Source organism: Bos javanicus, chromosome 6 (genome assembly GCF_032452875.1).
Source record: "Bos javanicus breed banteng chromosome 6, ARS-OSU_banteng_1.0, whole genome shotgun sequence".
Lineage (NCBI taxonomy): Eukaryota > Metazoa > Chordata > Mammalia > Artiodactyla > Bovidae > Bos > Bos javanicus.
The window spans coordinates 42,309,187-42,329,383 of NC_083873.1; the positions used below are offsets into that span (position 1 = coordinate 42,309,187).

The window sequence follows — 20,197 nt, forward strand, 5'->3', positions numbered from 1 at the left end:
CAAACGATTGACTTCAGAATTAGTTCTTAACTACTGTGCTTAAAACAGTGTTGTAACACAGCAGATAACCATAAATATCTGCTGAGAGCATTTTTGAAGTTTAAATATTGATAGGTGAACATTACTTTTAAATTGCAGATAACAAGAAAATATTTAGTAGAAATATTACATCTAAGAAAACATATAATAAGGTTTCTACTATTCTCCCAAATACAACTTGATAGGCAAATAAAGATATTACCAATTCATTCACTAACATAGTACATTTCTATTAAGCATATAAATTTATCCTAAGTATATAAAGATGCATGCCAAAATGGAAAAACATCAATAGATCAATTTAATTAGAAGGTCAAAATCCTGATGAAATGTTACATGCTGGACATTTATTAAAACTTTAGTACTTAAAAGTCCATAAAATAATTCTATTATGAACACAAAATAACTCGAAAACAAAGTACAGCTCTCTGGGAAAGTATTCCTTATGATAAATCAAATTAATTTAATAAAGAAAGTCATACTTTACTTTCTAAAAGACAGCTGAAAAAGGAAATGACAATTACAGTTTCTACAAGTCCAATTTTTTTCCTATACAAATTTAAACTGGCAAAACCAACCCAACAACAACAAATTTAAAAAACTCTGGAGTAAGGACAAATCCCTGAGAGATGAGAGCTATAAATTCAAGGCTGTTACATGCTTATAATTTATAAGATATCCTTCAAAGTTCAATAACGAGTATTGCCAAATAATAATTATAGGTCCCTTGGGGTAGCCTAGGGGAGATAGAAAAGCAAACTTAACCTGTATCAAAAATATTTTTATAGTAAATATGTTAACACTTGAATATTTAATCTCTTTAAAAGAAGTCCTGATCATTTATTACAGAAAGGTTGTAAATCTAATGAAAAAATTCACCAAGAAGGACATCCCTGGCAGTCCAGTGGTTAAAACTCTGTGCTTCCAATGCAGGGGGTGAGGGTTTGACCCCTGGGTGAGGAACTATGATTCCACATGCTATGTGGCATGTCCAAAACTAACGGACATATTTGATACATTTATTGTGACTATACATTTGCCACTTAGCCTGAAGACAAAAACACAAAGGCAATAATTTCATTTAACCATATATTCATTTTAAAATGTATGGATTACAGCAATGGAAATTGACATAAAACATATGAATTATAGCTAAGTCAGAAAAGTTTCTTTCCAAAACCTTTGGGAAGCCCTCTTACACTGTTGGTGGGCATGTAAGTTGATGAAGTCACTATGGAAAACAGTATGGAGGTTCCTTAAAGAATTAAAAAATAGAGTTGCCATATGATCCAGCAATCCTACTCCTGGGCATATATCCCACAAAACAAAATTCAAAAAGATACCTGCACGCCTATGTTTACAGCACACTATTCCCAATAGTCAAGATGTGAAAACAACCTGAATGTCCACTGAGATGAATAAATAAAGAAGATGTGGTATATACATACAAATGAGACAGTATTCAGTCACAAAAAAATAAAATAATGCTATTTGCAGCAACAAGGAAGGAACTAGAGATTATGACACTAAGTGAAGTAAGTCAGAAAGACAAATATCATATCTATCACTTACATATGAAATCTAAAATACGACACAAATGAACTTACCTACACAACAGCACACACACACACACACACACACACACACACACACACACAGAACTGACTTAGGCTGCCAAAAGGGACTAGGGGAAGGATGGGCTGCTAATCTTCGTGTTAGCAGATGCAAACCTTTATATATAGACGAGGTAAACAAGGTCTTACTGTATAGCACAAGGAATTACATTTAATATCCTGTGATAATCATAATGGAAAGGAATATGAAAATGAATATAAATATATATATGTATTGATATAACTGAATGACTGCTGTACAGCAGAAATTACCACAAATCCACTATCCTTCAATTAAAAAAAAACAACTCTTTTGGAAAGACATGTTTTTGGGGTCTATTATAATATCTATTGAAGATTATATGCCACCCCTGAGGGAGGGAACATGGGATCTGCAACAAGAAACCACAATTTGGGTCCCAGCATCACCAGAAAGCAGTGGCTAGACACTGCAAGATTTTGTCTACCCTCTGAGTTGCATTTGTTACATATACCTAACGACCTTCCTAACAAATAGTTGTGAGGACCAAATGGGATCATAACCATGACAAGCATGAAAGGCAATGGAACTGTGGGTGGTGTTTTTATTATTATTTCAGGCATAGTTTGTTATATTGCACTTCACAGATACTGCATTTTGGGGGTGGGAGGAGTTGTTTGCTTTGATTTTAACAGATGCAATGTTTGTGGCAATCCTACACTGTCAGATGGTTAGCAATTTTTAGCAAAAAAAAAAAAAAAGTATTTTTTTATTTAAAGTATGTACATTATTTTTTCCTCTTCATGGATCATGACCTTGCCAAGGCAAAGGGGCTTGCATTATTCAACGAAGCTATGAGCCACGTCGTGCAGGGTCACCCAAGATGGACAAGTGATAGTGAGAGTTCTGAGAAAATGTGGTCCACTGGAGGAGGAAATGGAAAACCATTCCCCATGAATAATATGAAAAGGCAAAAAGATGACATCAGAAGATGAACCCCTAAAGTCGAAAAGTGTCCAATATGTTACTGGGCAAGACTGGTGGGCAATTACTAATAGCTCCAGAAAGAATGAAGAGCCTGGGCCAAAGCAGAAACGACGCTCAGCTGTGGATGCATCTGGTGGTAAAAGTAAACTCCAATGTCATCAAGAATAACATTGTACAGGAACTTGGAATGTTAGGTTCATTGTTGCTGTTCAGTCACTATGTTGTGTCCAACTCTTGAGACCCCATGAATTGCACCATGCCAGGCTCCCCAAGTTAACTGGACATGGTCAAGCAGGAGATGCCAAGAGTGAATATCAACATCTTAGGAATCAGTGAGCTACAATGGACGAGAATGGGTGAATCTTAATTCAGATGACCTACCTACTACTGTGGGCAAGAATCCCTTAGAAGAAATGTAGCAGCCACCATAGTCTACAAGAGTCTGAAATGTAGTAGCAATCTCAAAACAACAAAATGATCTTCACTTATTTCCAAGCAAACCATTCAACAGCACAGTAATCCAAGTCTATGCCCCAACCACTAAGGCCAAAGAAGCTAAAGTTGACCAGTTCCATGAAAACCTATAAAACCTACAACTAACATTAAAAAAAAAATGTCTTTTTCACCACAAGGGACTGGAATGCAAAAGTAGAAGTCAAGAGACACCTGAGGTAACAGGCAAGTTTGATCTTGGAGTACAAAATGAAGCAGGGCAAAGGCTAACAGAGTTTTGTCAAGAGAGAACACTGGTCACAGCAAACATCCTCTTCCAACAACACAATGGATGGCTTTATACATGGACATCACCAAATGGTCAATACCAAAAACAGACTGATTGTATTCTTCACAGCCAAAAATGGAAAAGCTCTATAAAGTCAGCAAAAACACGACCTGAAACTGACTGTAGCTCAGATCTTCAGCTCCTTATTACACAATTAAACTGAAGAAAGTAGGAAAAACCACTAGGCCTTCCAGGTATGACCTAAATCAAATACTTTGTGATTATACAGTGGAGGTGATGACTAGATTCCAGGGATTAGATCTGGAAGACAGAGTGCCTGAAGAACTATGGACAGAGGTTCCTAACATTGTACAGGAACATAGCCATAGCAGAGAACATAGCCATCCCAAAGGAAAAGAAACTCAAGAAGGCAAAAGGGGTTGGGAGGAGGATTTACAAATAGCTGAGGAAAGAAGAGAAGTGAAAGGCAAGGGAAAAAGGGAAAGATATATCCAACTGAATGCACAGTTCCAGAGAAGAGCAGGGAGGGATAAGAAGGCCTTCTTAAATGAACAATGCAAGTAAACAGAGGAAAACAACAGAATGGGAAAGACTAGAGGTCTCTTCAAAAAAACTGGAGTATCAAGGGAACATTTCATACAAGGATGGGCACAATAAAGGAAGGAAACAATAAGGACTTAATAAAAGTAGAAGAGATTAGGAAGAGGTGGCAAGAATACACAGAAGTACTGTCCAAAAAAGGTCTTAATGACCTAGATAGACATGATGACGTCGTTATTCACCTATAGGCAGACATCCTGGAGTGTGAAGTCAAGTGGGCCTTAGGAAGCATTACTATAAATAAAGCTAGTGGAGGTGATGGAATTCCAACTGAGCTATTTCAAATCCTAAAAGATGATGCTGTGGAAGTGCTACACTCAATATGCCAGCAAATTTGGAAAACTCAGCAGTGGCCACAGGACTGGAAAAAGTCAGTTTTCATTTAAATCCCAAAGAAGGACAATGCCAAAGACTGTTCAAACTACCGTACAACTGTGCTCATTTCACATGCTAGTAAGGTTGTGATCAAAATCCTTCAAGCTAGGTTTCAGCAGTATATGAACTGAGAACTTCCAGATATACAAGCTGGATTTAGAAAAGGAAAAAGAACCAGAGATCAAATTGCCAACATCTGCTGGATCATAGAATAACCAAAGGAATTCTAGAAAAACATCTACTTCTGCTTCACTGAATACATGAAAGCCTTGATTATGTGAGTCTCAACAAACTATGGAAAATTCTTAAAGTGATTAGAACATCAAACCACCTTACCTGTCTCCTGAGAAACCTGTATACAGGTCAAGAAGCAACAGTGAGAACCTTACATGGAACAATGAACTGGTTCAAACTTGGGAAAGGAGAATGTCAAGGCTGTATACTGTCACCCTGCTTATTTAACTTCTATGCAGAGTACATCATCCAAAATTGGCAGGCTGGATGAATCACAAGCTGGAATCAAGACTGCTGGGAGAAATATCAACAACCTCAGATATGCAGATGCTACCACTCTAATGGTAGAAAATGAAGAGGAACCAAAGAGTTTCTTAATGAGAGAGAAAGAGGAGAGTGAAAAAGCTGGCTTAAAACTCAACATTCAAAAAACTAAGAACATGGCTTCTGGTCTCATCACTTCATAGCAAACAGAAGAGGAGAAAGTGGAAGCAGTGACCGATTTTATTTTCTTTGGTTCCAAAATCACTGTGGATGGTGACTGCAGTCATGAAATTAAGACGCTTGCTCCTTGAAAGGAAATCTATGACAAACCTAGACAGCGTATTAAAAAAAAAAGCAGAGACACTTTACCAAGAAAGGTCTGTATAGTCAAAGCTATAGTTTTTTCAGCAGTCATGTATGGATGTGAGAGTTGGACCACAGAGAAGCCTGGGCGCCAAAGAATTGAGGCTTTTGAACTATGGTTTTGGAGAAGACTCCTGAGAGTCCCTTGCCCTGCAAGGAGCTCAAACCAATCAATCCTAAATAAAATCAACCCTGAATATTCTTTGGAAGGGCTGATGCTGAAGCTCCAATACTTTGGCCACCTGATGCAAAGAGCCGACTCAGTGGAAAAGTCCCTGCTGCTGGAAAGGACTGAAGACAAAAGAAGGGGGCGACAGAAGATGAGATGATTAGACAGCATCACTGACTTAAGGGATAAGAATATGAGTAAACTCCAGGAGACAGGGGAGGACAGAGGACCCTGACATGCTGTAGTCCATAGTGTCGCAAAGAGATAGACAGGACTAAGCAACTGAAGAACAACACTATTTTTTAGGCATAATCAATCACACATTTAATAGACCACAGTATAGTGTAAATGTAACTTTTATATGCACTGGGAAACCACAAACTCATGTAACTCACTTTATTACAATATTTGTTTTACTGCAATTATCTGGAATCGAACCTACAATATTTCAAAGATCTGCTTGTACTGTTGCAGGGTAGCAGGTGTTATCTGAAGGCTGGGGAGAGAAAATACCTTGAAGTAATTGACTTACCAACAATCATCTACAACCTCACGTTCTGACTTTCACAGTTCAGAATTAGTTTTAAATAATCAAAACTGACAAACTATAAACACACATGAAATTAATGTCATCACTGAGCTCTTATCATGAATTTATTTGCATGCATTTTTGCTTATTTAGAATGACACTACGAAGAACATGGTTAAGTATCTTAAGGGAGGTTAACTCAAATATTTCCATTAGATTTTATCATTCCTTGTGAAATCTGGACTCCAAAAACTACGTAATTGAGAAATTAAAATTTTTTGAAATCCTAATTTTGTTTAAGTCTCTAGAATTTTAACAATAAAATTAGAATGAGTCAAAGAGCTAGCAGACTGAAACAGTAATTTGTTCAAGTTTTCTTGACTATCTATTCACTGGATTTTAAACAGATAGGTGTTCAGATACATCCTAATTATTTTCTTATGTATAATTAGTTATTAACTGCATTCTATCTTTTGATTATCTCACTACTGAAGATTAACAAGGATTATGCTTGCCTTTAGAATTTTTTTAACTGACTTCACTGATTAAGTTTGGCCGTTAATTTTTATTCAATGATGTTTATTAGATGTTTCATTCCTCTACTCATGGCGCTGTGCAGAATCTGGAGATAAACAATGAAATAAGCCATGGTCCCTGACCTCAAATATTCAAAATTTAGCAAGGAAGAGACAACAACAATAATACAACAATACAAGCTTAACGTTTATTAAGTGCTAGTCCTGTACACACACTGCTGTGTGTGTCTACGTATTTGCCTCTTTAAACCCTCTCAATAACCTTTTGAGTTTAACACCACTTCATGATTCCTATGTAAGAGAAAGGAACTGACATTCAGAGAAGTTAAGGTACTTGCCCAAGTTTGCACAGCTTTTAAGTCGAGGAGCAGAACATGAACACATTTTAGTAGCCATATCTTCTAGCTTCTAACTCAACTCACCAGCATATCAGCTTCTATTTATTCCAGACAATGAACAAAGCACTACGAACTAATGGCCACAATGAATTCTGTCTGAGGAAAAAAAGGAAGCTGCTGTCTGAGCTGGTTCTTAGAAGAGAGTAACAGGGATTTCCCCGAGCAGGGGGGTGACTGAGGGCATGAAAAGGGGCACATGTGCAGGAAGGAAGCGTGAAGATGTACACAACTGCCTTGGAAATGAAAACTTTATTTGGGCTAAAGCCCTCGATGGGACAACAGAAACGTGAGATACATAAAGAAAACCTGATTTCCAAATTCCTGCCAAGAAAATTTTAAAGAACTAATTCCTTCTGAATTCAAAACACCAACAGTTACTAAAAGCTCTTAATATTTAACAAAAAATAGGCAATATTTTGTGATGCTAACAAATCTGACTTATGGTACCAACAGTGGAAGGAAGCATTTGGTAAAGAAAAAATTTAGATCAGGTGCTGAAAGAGTCACACTACAGGTAATTCAATCTCCAAATGGTGAACGACTGAGAGCCAGCACTGGAGTTCATCAATGATGTAAAGAGCAGCTCTGACCTCAAGCAACCCTCAGTCCAGTGCAGGAATAAGAAGCCCATCGGGCCCCTGTGTGTAACATGCGATGACAGAGAGATGAGCAGAGTGAGGAAGAGAAATGAAGATGAGGATGGGAGAGGCAAGGATTGACCAGATGGAATTAGTTAGGATTCTCGAAGGTTACGTCTTTCTGCTGGGTGTTATCACAGAACCAAGCAGCTGGGGAAGGGAGGGGAGTAGAGAAGCAGGGATTCTAGTAGAAGAATTAGTATGAGCCTGGCCTAAGTAAAATTGGTCAGTGGTTGGAAGAAGACAACAAAGGAAGTTTTCTTTTACTAGACAAGGGCAGATAAATGCCAAATTATTAAGTTAACTGACAGCCAGCCTCCTTAAAGGACATGAAGAATTTATCGTGGGATCTGCAAGAGTCATCTCCACGTTGGACAGATCCAGGGATAACATTCACAATCAAAGAGTGTGAAGAGAGGGGAAGGTCCTATAGGTCCTTGGCTCTGCAGGTCCTTCAGTTGCTAAAGGGTGGACAGACTGGAGAGTATCCAGAATGTCAGCTGTGGAGGGACTCAGGAGACGGGGGTTGGGGTGGGGGCCGGGGGTGGGGGGTGTGGCTGGCGGTGCGGGGCCACGGCACAGCTATTCACTAAAGGGTAAGGAAGCACTTCAGTATTTTACTAACTGCCATGGTTGGATTGGTATGCATTGGCTGAATACTGCCCTAGGCAGACCAACCTGTATGAAAAGCATGGATATTTTTTTAATCAATTTATTTTAATTGGAAGATAATTACTTTATAATATTTTGATGGATTTTGTCATATATACATCAAAATGAATTGGCCATAGGCATACATGTCTCCCCCCATATCCTGAAACCACCCCCGCAACCTCCATCCCCACCCAATCCCTCCAGGTTGTCACAGAGCACCAGTTTTGGGTGCCCTGCTTCAGAAAAGCATAGATTTTTAAGAAGAACCTGGAAACACAAGAGACTAAACAGAAGCTCACAATGGTATGGGCAATACAGAATGAAAGTCCAAACTGGGCTGTGACGGAATAAAGAGAGTAAAGACAGGACAATAGGGATTCAAAAAATATGTAGAAAACAACTCCAGTTAGGCTCCTACAGCTAAGGACTGCCTTCTTAAGGGTTTAACTTTATATGCTAGCGTGTTCTCCCATCCAAGGGCAATCAATTATGACATCTTCAGGATGTCTAGTTAGTCCACTGATGGCATTTAAAAAAAAAAAGCACAAGCAAAGAGAGTAAAAACTGCCATAATATGAAGTCTAAAATGTAAAAGTTTTCTGTTAAAATGCTAAGGCATTTTGCATTGTCAATGCAAAATTTTTTAACTGACTTTTGTATCACGAAGGATATGGTCCTTTTTCACTCGGTGTAAGCATGTCCATCTATGAAGCATGAATAATAGTGTGATGCATCCTTGGTTTCTGGCCACAAGATGATCTTAAAATGATGGAACGGTATGAAATTGACAAATTTAAGAGTGTTCATTTAAAGCTTTCTACTTCAGCAGGTAGAAACCCTCCTTACCCAGAGGGTTAGGTTGTGAAATTGATGAAATGTTGAGTTTCATCATTTTTAATCCCTTCCTACCAACTGTGATCATCTAAGACAGAAGGGTTCATCAATTTTAAGTGTTCCTCAATGACACACACCCCTCTCTCGTGGGCCTGTGTGTGATGCTGTTTCGATGCCTTCTGCAGTACGTTTTTACCAATACTACACTCTAAGCAAAGGAGCAGACATTAAGGAGTTGCACTGCTAGGTGCAAACACTCTCCAAGAGTTAAGAGTAATAAATACATCTTGCTAATATTCCTCTGAATATATTATCATTACACATTCTGATATAGTTGAGATAGCTGTCTTGGGCAGTGGGAGAAGTTAAGATTATTTCTAAATTAGGCAAACTGGCTGTCCTTATGGAGGTCACAAGTGTAAAGCGTGACTCCAAACCCACTCCAGTATTCTTGTCTGGAGAATCCCACGGACAGAGGAGCCTGGCAGGTTCCCAATCCATAGGATTGCAAAAGTTGGACATGATTTAGCGACTAACCCACCATCAGACTAAACCACCCAAGTATGACAAAATATATTAATTCTTCATTTATCCATTCACTCATTCATTCAATATTCATTGCATTTCCAGTGTACCAGGACATCTAAGACCTATTTGATTACTATCGGGCATTAAGACTGGAATGGATGGAATATTGTTTGCAATATAATTAAGAAACAAACTATAAAAAAAGAAAAGTACTGTGTAATTAAAAACCACCAAGAACACAATTACACATAGCCATACAAAACTCAATGAAAAAACACAGCTCCATTAGGGTGTCAAACTGTACTTCCAACATTTGCTTCAATGTAGTTTAATAAAACACGCCTAAACCCCCAATTTTAAAAACCAATAAAAATGCTTTTAATTTTGCTTGCTGCAGTGAAGTCGCTCAGTCATGTCCGATTCTTTGCAGCCCCATGGACTGTAGTCTACCAGGCTCCTCCATCCATGGAATTTTCTAGGCAAGAGTACTGGAGTGGGTTGCCATTTCCTTCTCCAGAGGATCTTCCTGACCCAGGGCTCAAACCCTGGTCTCCCACATTGCAGGCAGATGCTTTACCATCTGAGCCACCAGGGGAGCCCCAATTTACAAACACACATGTATGTGCACTTCTGTGCAAAAAATCTTGATATACAGATGGCTTGATTAAATGCCTGGACTTTCCCATTAGGCCCAGGAGCACAGAGCCACAGGCACCAAATACTTTTAGGAAGTCTACAGAAACGTCTTCATGTCTTTAAAATCAGCAGCATAAAAATGAACTTTAAAGTCAAAGAAAATGTCTCAATATGTAACTAATATATTCATGCTTTTACCACTCCAGTCATAAAATTTAATTTTGATATATTCATATGCAGAAAGGGGTCCAGAGGGCAAAAATGCCTAGGCCCATGAAGGCCATGATGTGTTCCTTCTTGGTCTGAATTTCTTTCAAAACAAGAACAAAGGCAATTCTAATACACTTCTCCCTCCCAACAACCTTTCATAAGATTATTTTTGCAAAGCAGAGCACTTAAGTGCAGCACCCTCCATACCCTCGAAGGACTGATTCTAGGATCCTCTCGGATACCAAAACCTGTAGATGCTCAAGTCTCTTATTTAACATGGCATAATATCTGTATATAACCTAGGCACACCCTCTGGTATACTTACTTTAAATGATGTCTAGATTACTTAAAATACCTACTGCGGGTGTTATACAAATAACTGTAAATAGAATGTAAATCCTATGCAAATAGCTGCCAGCATGTAGCAAATTTAAGTTTTGCTTTTTGGAACTTTTCAGGATATTTTTTTAAATTGGATATTTTCAATCTGCAGTTTGGTTGAATCTGTAGATACAGAACCTATGGATATGGAGGTACTGTATTCTAATCTAACTACAAAGTCTTAAATGACTACAGAATATAACGTACCTTCAGAGCCAGACTTGAAAATGTATTTGAAACGTTGCACTTAAAGCTCAGCTGTTTATCCAGGTTTCCATCCAGATCTCGCCTCCCATAGTCAGAAAGGCCTGTCCGGTCAGTGGCTGCCACTTTCTGGAACACGGTACATGTCATCCCAGTGAAGCCAGTAGCCTTGATGACATAAGCTTCCAGAGCAATATTGGGTGAATACTTCAAAAGTCAATCAAACAGGAGTTACAAAAGATTTATAACATAGGGGGAAAAAGCACTTTCAAAGAGTTTAAAACACAAAATACTACATAAGCTAGAAGACAAAGCTTGAGCTCTTACTAAACAAAGACATTGTGGAGATAACTGGCAGAATCAAAAAAGATGCCAACTACAGAAGGATGTCCTAAAATAGCAAGATACCCACGAAGAGGAAAAAAGTCACGAAGTATGGAAGATCAGATATAAATGAGAAGTCAATTAATAATTTGAAGAGTAGTTGCAGGAATCTATAAGTTGAAAATGGAAGTATCCTGATTAAAAAAAACAGCTGGAGAAATCAGTGGACCCCCTTAATGATCTTAGTGAAAGTGAAGTCGCTCAGTCGTGTCTGACTCTTTGCGACCCCATGGGATGTAGCCTACCAGGCTCCTCTGTCCATGGGATTTTCCAGGCAATAGTCCTGGAGTGGATTGCCATTTCCTTCTCCAGGGGATCTTCCCAACCCAGGGATCGAACCCGGGTCTCCTGCATTGTAGACAGACGCTTTACCGTCTGAGCCACCAGGGAAGTCATGATGATCTTAGTACACTTAAAAGCTGCCTTATTCAACGCTTCATAACATCTTTACACTTCTTCCTTTCACAGGAACATCAACACTTTGCATTAAGTTTCACCAATAAAATCTTTACACAGACTCATGGCAAAGTTTTCTTCAGAAAAGGAAGGGAGGTGCTAGTCCAAATAGAAATAAATGAACAGATTCTGAAGGGAGAATTAGGCCAGAAAAGTCACCTGAAAAAGATGGCACCTGTCCTGACAATGTTAAGCAATGCAAGAGTGCGACTGAACTTGCGAGTCTATCAAAACCCACGGTCTGCCGATACAAACAACCAACCACCCATGTCCAGGAGCTTCTGGCACCACTCCCGCCTGTTAGAACCACGACAGAGCTAACATAAGAAGTGACAGGCTGACCAGTTTCTTTCACATCCAGCAAGATGACAGGATGTGCGGTAAACTCCTTCCTTTAAGGATGGTAAATTCTACGTTTACTATGGAAGCAGGGCACCATTCTAAGTGCCACATGTGGACAAAGTTCTCCTTTAAACATTTTTTTTTTTTTTTAATATTGGACCTTCATGTAAGGTGTCCAGAATCTATCAGGAAGATTAAAAATTTTAAATATAAGAAGGTAGAATTTTTTCAAGTACCATATATATAGTAGAATATATCTGGTGGTTCCCCAAATTTTTAAGAGTAAGAAATCTTTGCATTTAGTTTTGCCCCAGAGATGACACAGTGTGAAAATCGTACTAAATTCAATCATACTTACCAGCAAATTGTATTTGAAATTTTTTATTAATCAAAGACACATTATAATTATGATAAACATGTAAAACCTCAGTTGAAAGAAAACTGCCATTTTGAAGTGCCCTTGAAGCCATGTCCTAAGTAGATACATTGTTTCTCAGGAACTTTTTATACTTTGAAGTGGTGTACAAATACCCCCTACACCCTCTATTATACCTGTGGGTTTTCAGGAGAATGAAGGACGCTCTTTGTGCTGAGTAATAAGCAAGGCTGAAGCACAGGATGGAAATGGGTTTAAATGATCTGGGAGGACCAAGTGTGGCCCCCAAACTGGCAAGGTCATTTCAAGTAAGGTCATAGAGAGCACCTACCCTAAACTATGTTGTCCTGACAGGAGCCAGTCTAGGCCTCCATTCTGTTTATTATTCAAGAAAGTAATACTAAACTTAACTGAACAAAAGGATCAATAAAACACGGTCTCATCAAAAAAGTTCCATCAGTTAAAGACAGTAATTTTGAATTGTATAAAATCATAGGAGGAAGTAGAAAACATTCAACGAACCCACTAAAATAGTTAGAAAATGAAAATCATGGGCCAGAGCAGAATATGACTGCTAAAAGAATAAAATAAAGCACTATTTATCATAGTTCCCACATTTATCATATCTACATTTTAGAACAAAAAAAGTAAGCAGTACACCAAGAAACTCTACCCAAACAAAATTTAAGATTATTTAACACAGTGATCATTGCTGTTGGTTAGTCACTAAATTGTGTCCAAGTCTTTTATAACCCCCTGGACTGTAGCCCGCCAGGCTGCTCTGTCCACGGGATTTCCCAAGCAAAAATACTAGAGTGGATTGCCACTTCCTTCTCCAGGGGATCTTCTCAACCCAGGGATCGAACCTGCATCTCCTGCACTGGCAGATGGATTCTTTACCACTGAGCCACCAGGGAAGCCCAAGAGTGGTTATTACATATAAAGAACTCACTTCCCCCAAAGTGGAACTGACTGAAAAATGTCAAAAGGTTCACAAGAGTTGGGGGAATCCTAGCTCCCTTTTGAAATTGAAACCTGGGCAAGCAATCAAGCACTGTCTCAAAACATCCTTCAGGGCCCAGAAGACAATATCAGCTAGGATGCACGACGGGCATGTGGCAGGAGGGCAAGGCTATGGTGTTCTTATTTGTGTTGTGGAAAGTTTCAGAGGATGAGATGGTGGTAACTGTTCAAATTACAAATTAAGCCCAGTTACCAAGAAAACAGACTATTCAGAAGCAAAACTGTCTTTTTAAATGTCTGAGAACAAGAAATTCTGTAATAATCAGCAGTGACAAAATACTCACCCCATAATGGTGATGAGACCTATCTATTTTGAGGTTAAAGCTGCTTTCAATGAACCTTTTCCTTAGAAATCTAGGATAACGTGACACTTACTGTTGAATAAACATGAGCTCCGTTTGCCAGTCGGTATGTGGCGATGCGCTGCAGACACTGAACAATTCTACTGCAGGCTTTGGCCTCCCTCTGCGCCAGCCCCAGGACGCGTTCATCAGCCAACATGATGTTACTTGCAATGTCAACCATCACATCGCCAAGCTAGCAGGCATGCAGGAGAGAAAAGGAAGATCTTTAAAGCCCACACAGGAGGCTTTACATCATCAAAATCCTAATGAGACACTAAGCTGGGCATTCAGTCTAAATTTTCACAGGAAAACCCAACAGGCACTTGACTCATTTCTCATTAAGGCATCTTCAGATAGGAAGAGCACAGTCATTATAACCATTTGGTAATATTTAGCTCAAAACAGTGTACTCACATAACCACCAAATCATCAGGGAAAAGAGTGACATGTAGTACTCAAATTGACAGGTTGAGGGGTGCAGTCAGGGAGTCGGGGGAGAAAGGCATTTATATTAATCAAGGGGAAGAAAATCACATGATTCTCAGAATAAACAGATCTCCACTCTGGAAAAACACTTACCTTCTTTTTGCGTAAGTATTACTTAATATGATCAAGAAGTATCTGGCACAACCTTAAATCAACTATACTTCAGTTAAATTTAATTAAAAATTAAAGAATATACTGGTGACCTCTTTAGCATCCTGTCATGTTTAAAACCCTAGGTATGTCCAACTACTGTGAGTTCTCTGTATGCGCTGGGCCGTCACGTGAGTCTGTGCACACATGGTTCCCTTTATCTTTATCCTGAATGAGCTGCTTCTTCCCTGTCTCCCAACTCAAGGGATGCTTTTAGATTTACATGGTCACAAAAACAAATGAATCCCAATAAGTGTCCACTTTTCCACTGCTTGTTTGTTTCATTTCCTGAATTCTTTTCATTAGCTCAGTCCGTAACTTACAGATGTAAACATCTGTCAGGCAACACCAGTGAAATATCAATGGGCTATCGTTGCTGGTGACTTGTATGTCTCATTTCAGAAAAGTGCACTGAACAGTCCAGGATGAGGAGAAAGCCTGCTGCCGGGAGGGTCTACTACTGAGCAAACCATTCACAAGAGCTAGAGCACACAAGCATTCTGGAGGTAGCACTGGAGGGCTGACAAGCTGGCAGGTCCTCTAACCAAGAAAAAAGCCTCAAACGCCCCAAAGCCAAGCCAGACTGCCAAGGCCATTTCAGCAGATGTCTTTTCATCACCCCAGAAGAGTCCAGCTGAGCTTTTCAACCCTGTTGTCTCCAATACTCTTCCCAGGGTGTGTAATTATGAGGGCTGAGGTGGGTCTGGAAAAAGATCAGTCCTTTCCACCCAAGCTTCTTTTCAGGAAGAAGACAAGCCTGCGGAAATCTACCGGATTCCACCCCCGAGCCATGGAGCAGGGCTGGCACCTCCCGTACCTTCCTTTATTTGTGAAACAAGGATAATAACCATCCTGTCTTTTCTGAATGTTGTGAAGATTAAGCTCCACTAATAACTATAAGGCTCCTCAAACTATGCCTTGCACATGGCAGGCATTCAAAACACAGCTCTAATTTTACTGCTCCTTTTTTTTTCCCATTTCCATCCCAAAATAAGTCTTTCTGAGAATGACAGGCTCTAGAAGTGTTAAGAGGGGTACATTTTTAAAGTCTACATGTTCATATATAAAGAGGAACAATGTACCCAGCAAAACTGCCTCTATCTCCTCCGTAAAGCCCCATCATCTTATCCAACTCAAATACAGTTAATTGACTTCATACTGCCGTTACCATCATGTGTCACAATTCTGTCCTTATTTTAATTCCAGTATAAACATCTTGGGGGCAGGGACAGCACAATGTCCTACTTATATTCATACTCATTCATTAGAGTAACTCCTCGTATAAAAGCCAACAGCTATATAATACCCATTCACTCCCTGACTAAATATTTATTGAGGATCAAGGTGAGCCAGACACTATCCCCAAGCAATGGAGATACAGCAGTGACAGAAACATAGAAGATATATTTTGGAGTTTGTATCTATCAAGAAAATATATAACAAGCAACTAAATACATTTTTTTAAGTGACTAGGTTGTGATACCTGCAAGAGATGAAATAAACAGAGTAATAAATGACAGACAGTAATGGAATTTAACCGCAAAACCCAATTTTAATGGACTCACATATTCTCTCAAGAGGCAACTCATTCAAACCCAAGACATGAACAAGATCAACTGACAAAGAATGAAGAAGAACCTATAATCAAACTATGTAGAATCCTGAGTCTGTTCATTTGATACAATTTATGAAAACACCAGACTTCCCTGTGGCTCAGATGGTAAAGCGTCTTCCTACAATGTAGGAGACCGGGTTCAATCCTTGGTTCAGGAAGATCTCCTGGAGAAGGAAATGGCAAACCACTTGAGTATTCTTGCCTGGAAAATCCCATGGACAGAGAAACCTGGTAGGCTACAGTCCACGGGGTCACAAAGAGTCAGACACAACTGAGCGACTTCACTTTCTTTTCACTTTCATGAAAACACCAGCACCTCAGAATATATTCCTAAAAACAATAGGTATGGGGGTAAATTTCACTTTAACAGAAGTGCTTATTTCTGGAGTTATGAAGATGGGTGGTGACGCCTGCATTTGTATATCAGCCACTTATACAGCAACTGGAATAATAACTACCACCTCTTAATGGCAATTCAGAGAAGCTAGAGAATTTGGTTACATTTTTACCTCTTATTCTTACCTTTCAAATTTGTATTTTCAAAACTGTATACAAAAATAAATAAGAGATGACACTGTATGATATGTTCTATAGCTATCAGAAAAGAAATGGCCATTGCCTGTAAAAATTTAAAAGATCAAATACAAGAAAATACCAATTCTCCTCCAAGGCCCTCCTCAAATATTTATGAAGTATTCAAAAAAATCAGCAATTTTACAACTAGCTTGGAAATTTCTTTACAAGTTCTACATGTATGGGCTTTATGAAACTCTAACATGAGACCTAACTGATACATCATCTCTTTTGAAAAGCTGTTTATTTTTTAATCAAGGAACTACAGCCATGGGTCACTAGATAATGCCAGCCAAGGAATTTGACATGTGTCAATAACTGTAAAACAAAACAAAAAAAGAAGTAGTAGTAGTATCTGTAAGAAAGTATAGAGCTAATAAAAGTGGTTGCCTTAGCTGAGGATAAGCTTTTTTTTTCCCCATTATTTCATTATAAAAGGCTATGAATTAAAGAAACAGTTTTGTAGCCAAAATATCCCCTATAGCAAGCAATCATGAAACACTACATGCTTCTGGAGCTTGGTTATGGAAGTAGTTCTGAATCCTTCATGGTGGCAAAAAAGGACACAAAAAGAATAACAGTACATGAAAAATTACACTGGATTAAAAAAGCATCCCTGAAATGTGACACACAGGTACAGTTTAATAACCGTGACCAATGTGCGGGGAAGCACCGTATTTCTCTTCAACCGCATTCCCTGAAGGCCACGCCAGCCACGGAAGGGTCGGAGGAGTCATGCACCTGCTCTGCCATCTGTCATACCACAGGGCAAGGATCAAACGAAAACACTGTGAATGTACTTCATCCAAGATAAAAGGGGAGAAAATGAAAATGCCACATTAACAACAATGAAACCATTAAATGTCATCTGTGGTAAGAGGCAGAATATTTCATGCTCTTTTCAATATTTATGTTTGCAATCCCGGGCAAAACTAGATTAAAATCACCTGTAAATTTCATGAATTTCTGATGTTGGTTCACATAACACACAACACATAAACTCAACTTGATGTATTTGATTTTAATGTAACAGGAGAATAAAATAACACTGCAGCGAGTATGCTTATGTGCCTTGGACTTAAGTTCTCCTGGGTTAAGAGTTCAACCATCCCTTACAAGTTAAATGTCCATAGCAAATTACTTATCCTCTCCAAGTCTCTGTTTGCCCATTTGCAAAATGAGACCGAGAACCCTATGAAAACTGTCTTTAAGAAAGGCAGAGAGAGAGAGAACAGAAGGCAAATATCTTCATTAAGCAATTCATATAGTTTTTGAGAAAAGCCAAGAAATCTAGGCCCCTTCCCACATTCTTGTTTCAAGCACAAAGTCAGCAGGGGGTACCTCAGCAATTCTAATAACCAGAGAAGCAAAAATTAGAGACACATACACCACAGGGCAGTATGCTGAGAAGTTGTCTGGGGACAGCTGAGATGGAGATGAGAAGTCCAGAACTGACACACAGTTCAAACTCGACTAAATAATAACTCAGTTGATGTCATTATTTTAGTTCAAGTAAACTTCATGGTTTTTCCTAATTATAAATAGCTGTATTGATATCATTCCCATCTCAAAGTATGCTATATGCCCTGATTACTTTAATGAAGGAATTGCTCAGTTCTGAAAGTCAATTTTTAAGAATGTGTTTATGGCATTATTAACCAGCTTCAGCATCCTGAGGGCCTGGGGACCCCAACTGAACGCTGCTCAGCTTGGTAAGTAGTCAGTGTTCGAAAGGTCCAAATGTGATGGTCATCAGATGAAAGCTCTGATGTCACTCTGGTACAAAAATAAAGAGGATGGCGATGGGAAAACAAGTGGGAAGGGGAAAAGATTGAAAACAATGTCACAGGGAATAAAAGTTGCATTTATTCTCTATTGCCTTATAGAAAGTATCTGAAATAGCCTAACAATGTTTAAAAGATAATTCTTTTTAAATTAAAACATACACAGAGAGTGAGAAAGTGTGTTAAGTCACTCAGTCATGTCCAACTCTTTGCAACCCCACAAACTGTAGCCTGCCAGGCTCCTCTGTCCACAGAATTCTCTAGGCAAGAATACTGGAGTGGGCTGCCATTTCCTTCCTTTAGGGAATCTTCACAACCCAGGGATACACCCACGGTCTCCTGCATTGTAGGCAGATTCTTGACTGTCTGAGCCACCAGGGAAGTCCTGGTGGGAAACACAGGCTTAAAAAAAGACTCAAGTTAAAATACACATCAATGGCAAAGTTAATGGGACTGGGGAAAAACTGATTCTTGACGTGTTTCTAGTCAAGGCAGTGAAGATAACTGTTCAATTATTAATGAAAAGGAGAATATTTCCTCCAAGTAGACAGTCACTTTCATAAAGAAAATTCTTAGAACACGTGAAGAACACTATTAAAGAGATACCAAGTGAAATGCTCAACATCCTCAGCCATACCTTCACAACAAATGGCAAGGCTTAACTTGTATGATCCCTCCAACTCTCCCACTGGAAGCAGATCTTGTTTTTCCGATGACAAAACTGTACATGCATCTCCCTTTCTGGAAGCATGGAGGACTAAGTACTATGGACAATTCTCCTGATAAAAGTGAAAAATGGTAAAGGAAAAAAAGTTACCTTTTAAATGCACCACTGACCATTCAGAAAACAAAGGCTCCACGAGAGGCCAACAGCAGAACAACAGGAATCCGAAGAGCTCTGCGGCTGAGCTCAGCTGACCACAGACTATGCTCTGACTTCCATGTAAGACCCAGGCCCTGCCAACACAGGCTAACAGGAGAAAACCACAGCATAAAGCTGATAAGCCAAAAGGGACACCAGCAGGGTCAGGGCCAACCAGCATTAAACCAGCCTCCTGGAAGGAAGGGAATCGCAAGGAAACTTGAAACTTGCCCATCTTGACTTTGGCACAAGGTAGGAAAGAGGTAAAAAAATCTCTTCCCTGTCCATCTGTCAACACAAGTCGACCTTCACACAGGACTGAGAACAGAGTTCTCATTTTTTCTGTGGTCTGAGAAACCTCAAGCTGAGAACTACTTCCAATGTGACCCCCTAACACTGATATAGCCCCCCAGCACCTAGCAGAAGCACATAAGTATCACATCATACCATATATCATGTCATAATAATGACACATCATACCATTCTCATGAAGACCACTTGTCACCAACACGCATCAGCATAGTTCTGGAGGTCCTCACCGACGTATAACCAGAAAAACAGGATGTGTTTTATATGGAAACAGACAAACCAACTGTTATCTACTGTCTATGGACAAAACCGTCTGTCTAGAAAATCCCACAAAACCAACTAGAAAATTATATGAACGAATTTCATAAGGAAACCAGACACAAGGTCCACATTTAAAGAAAAATCATAATCAAGGAAAACTGAACACGGATTAGATATTTTATAATATTAAGGACTTGAGTTCATTTGGGTGATATAATAACCATATCATGGTTCTATTTTAAAGTTCCTTACAATTAAAAAAAAAAAATTATGGATGAAATATGACACCTAAAATGTGCTCTTAAATGTTCCGGCATT

The 20,197-nt window shown here is 39.0% G+C and overlaps 1 protein-coding gene across 4 annotated transcripts in view; it reads right to left on the reverse strand.

Moving 5' to 3' along the window:
• The window catches only part of ADGRA3 (adhesion G protein-coupled receptor A3), a 132,656-nt gene that overhangs the window by 33,191 nt on the left and 79,268 nt on the right, over positions 1-20,197 (reverse strand). For all 4 annotated transcript variants that reach the window (XM_061419785.1, XM_061419784.1, XM_061419787.1 and 1 more), the window contains 2 exons: positions 13,871-14,032; positions 10,918-11,121 (listed from right to left, as the gene is read on the reverse strand). In XM_061419785.1, coding sequence (XP_061275769.1) covers positions 10,918-11,121; positions 13,871-14,032 — 366 coding nt within the window. The remainder of the gene's footprint in view (positions 1-10,917; positions 11,122-13,870; positions 14,033-20,197) is intronic.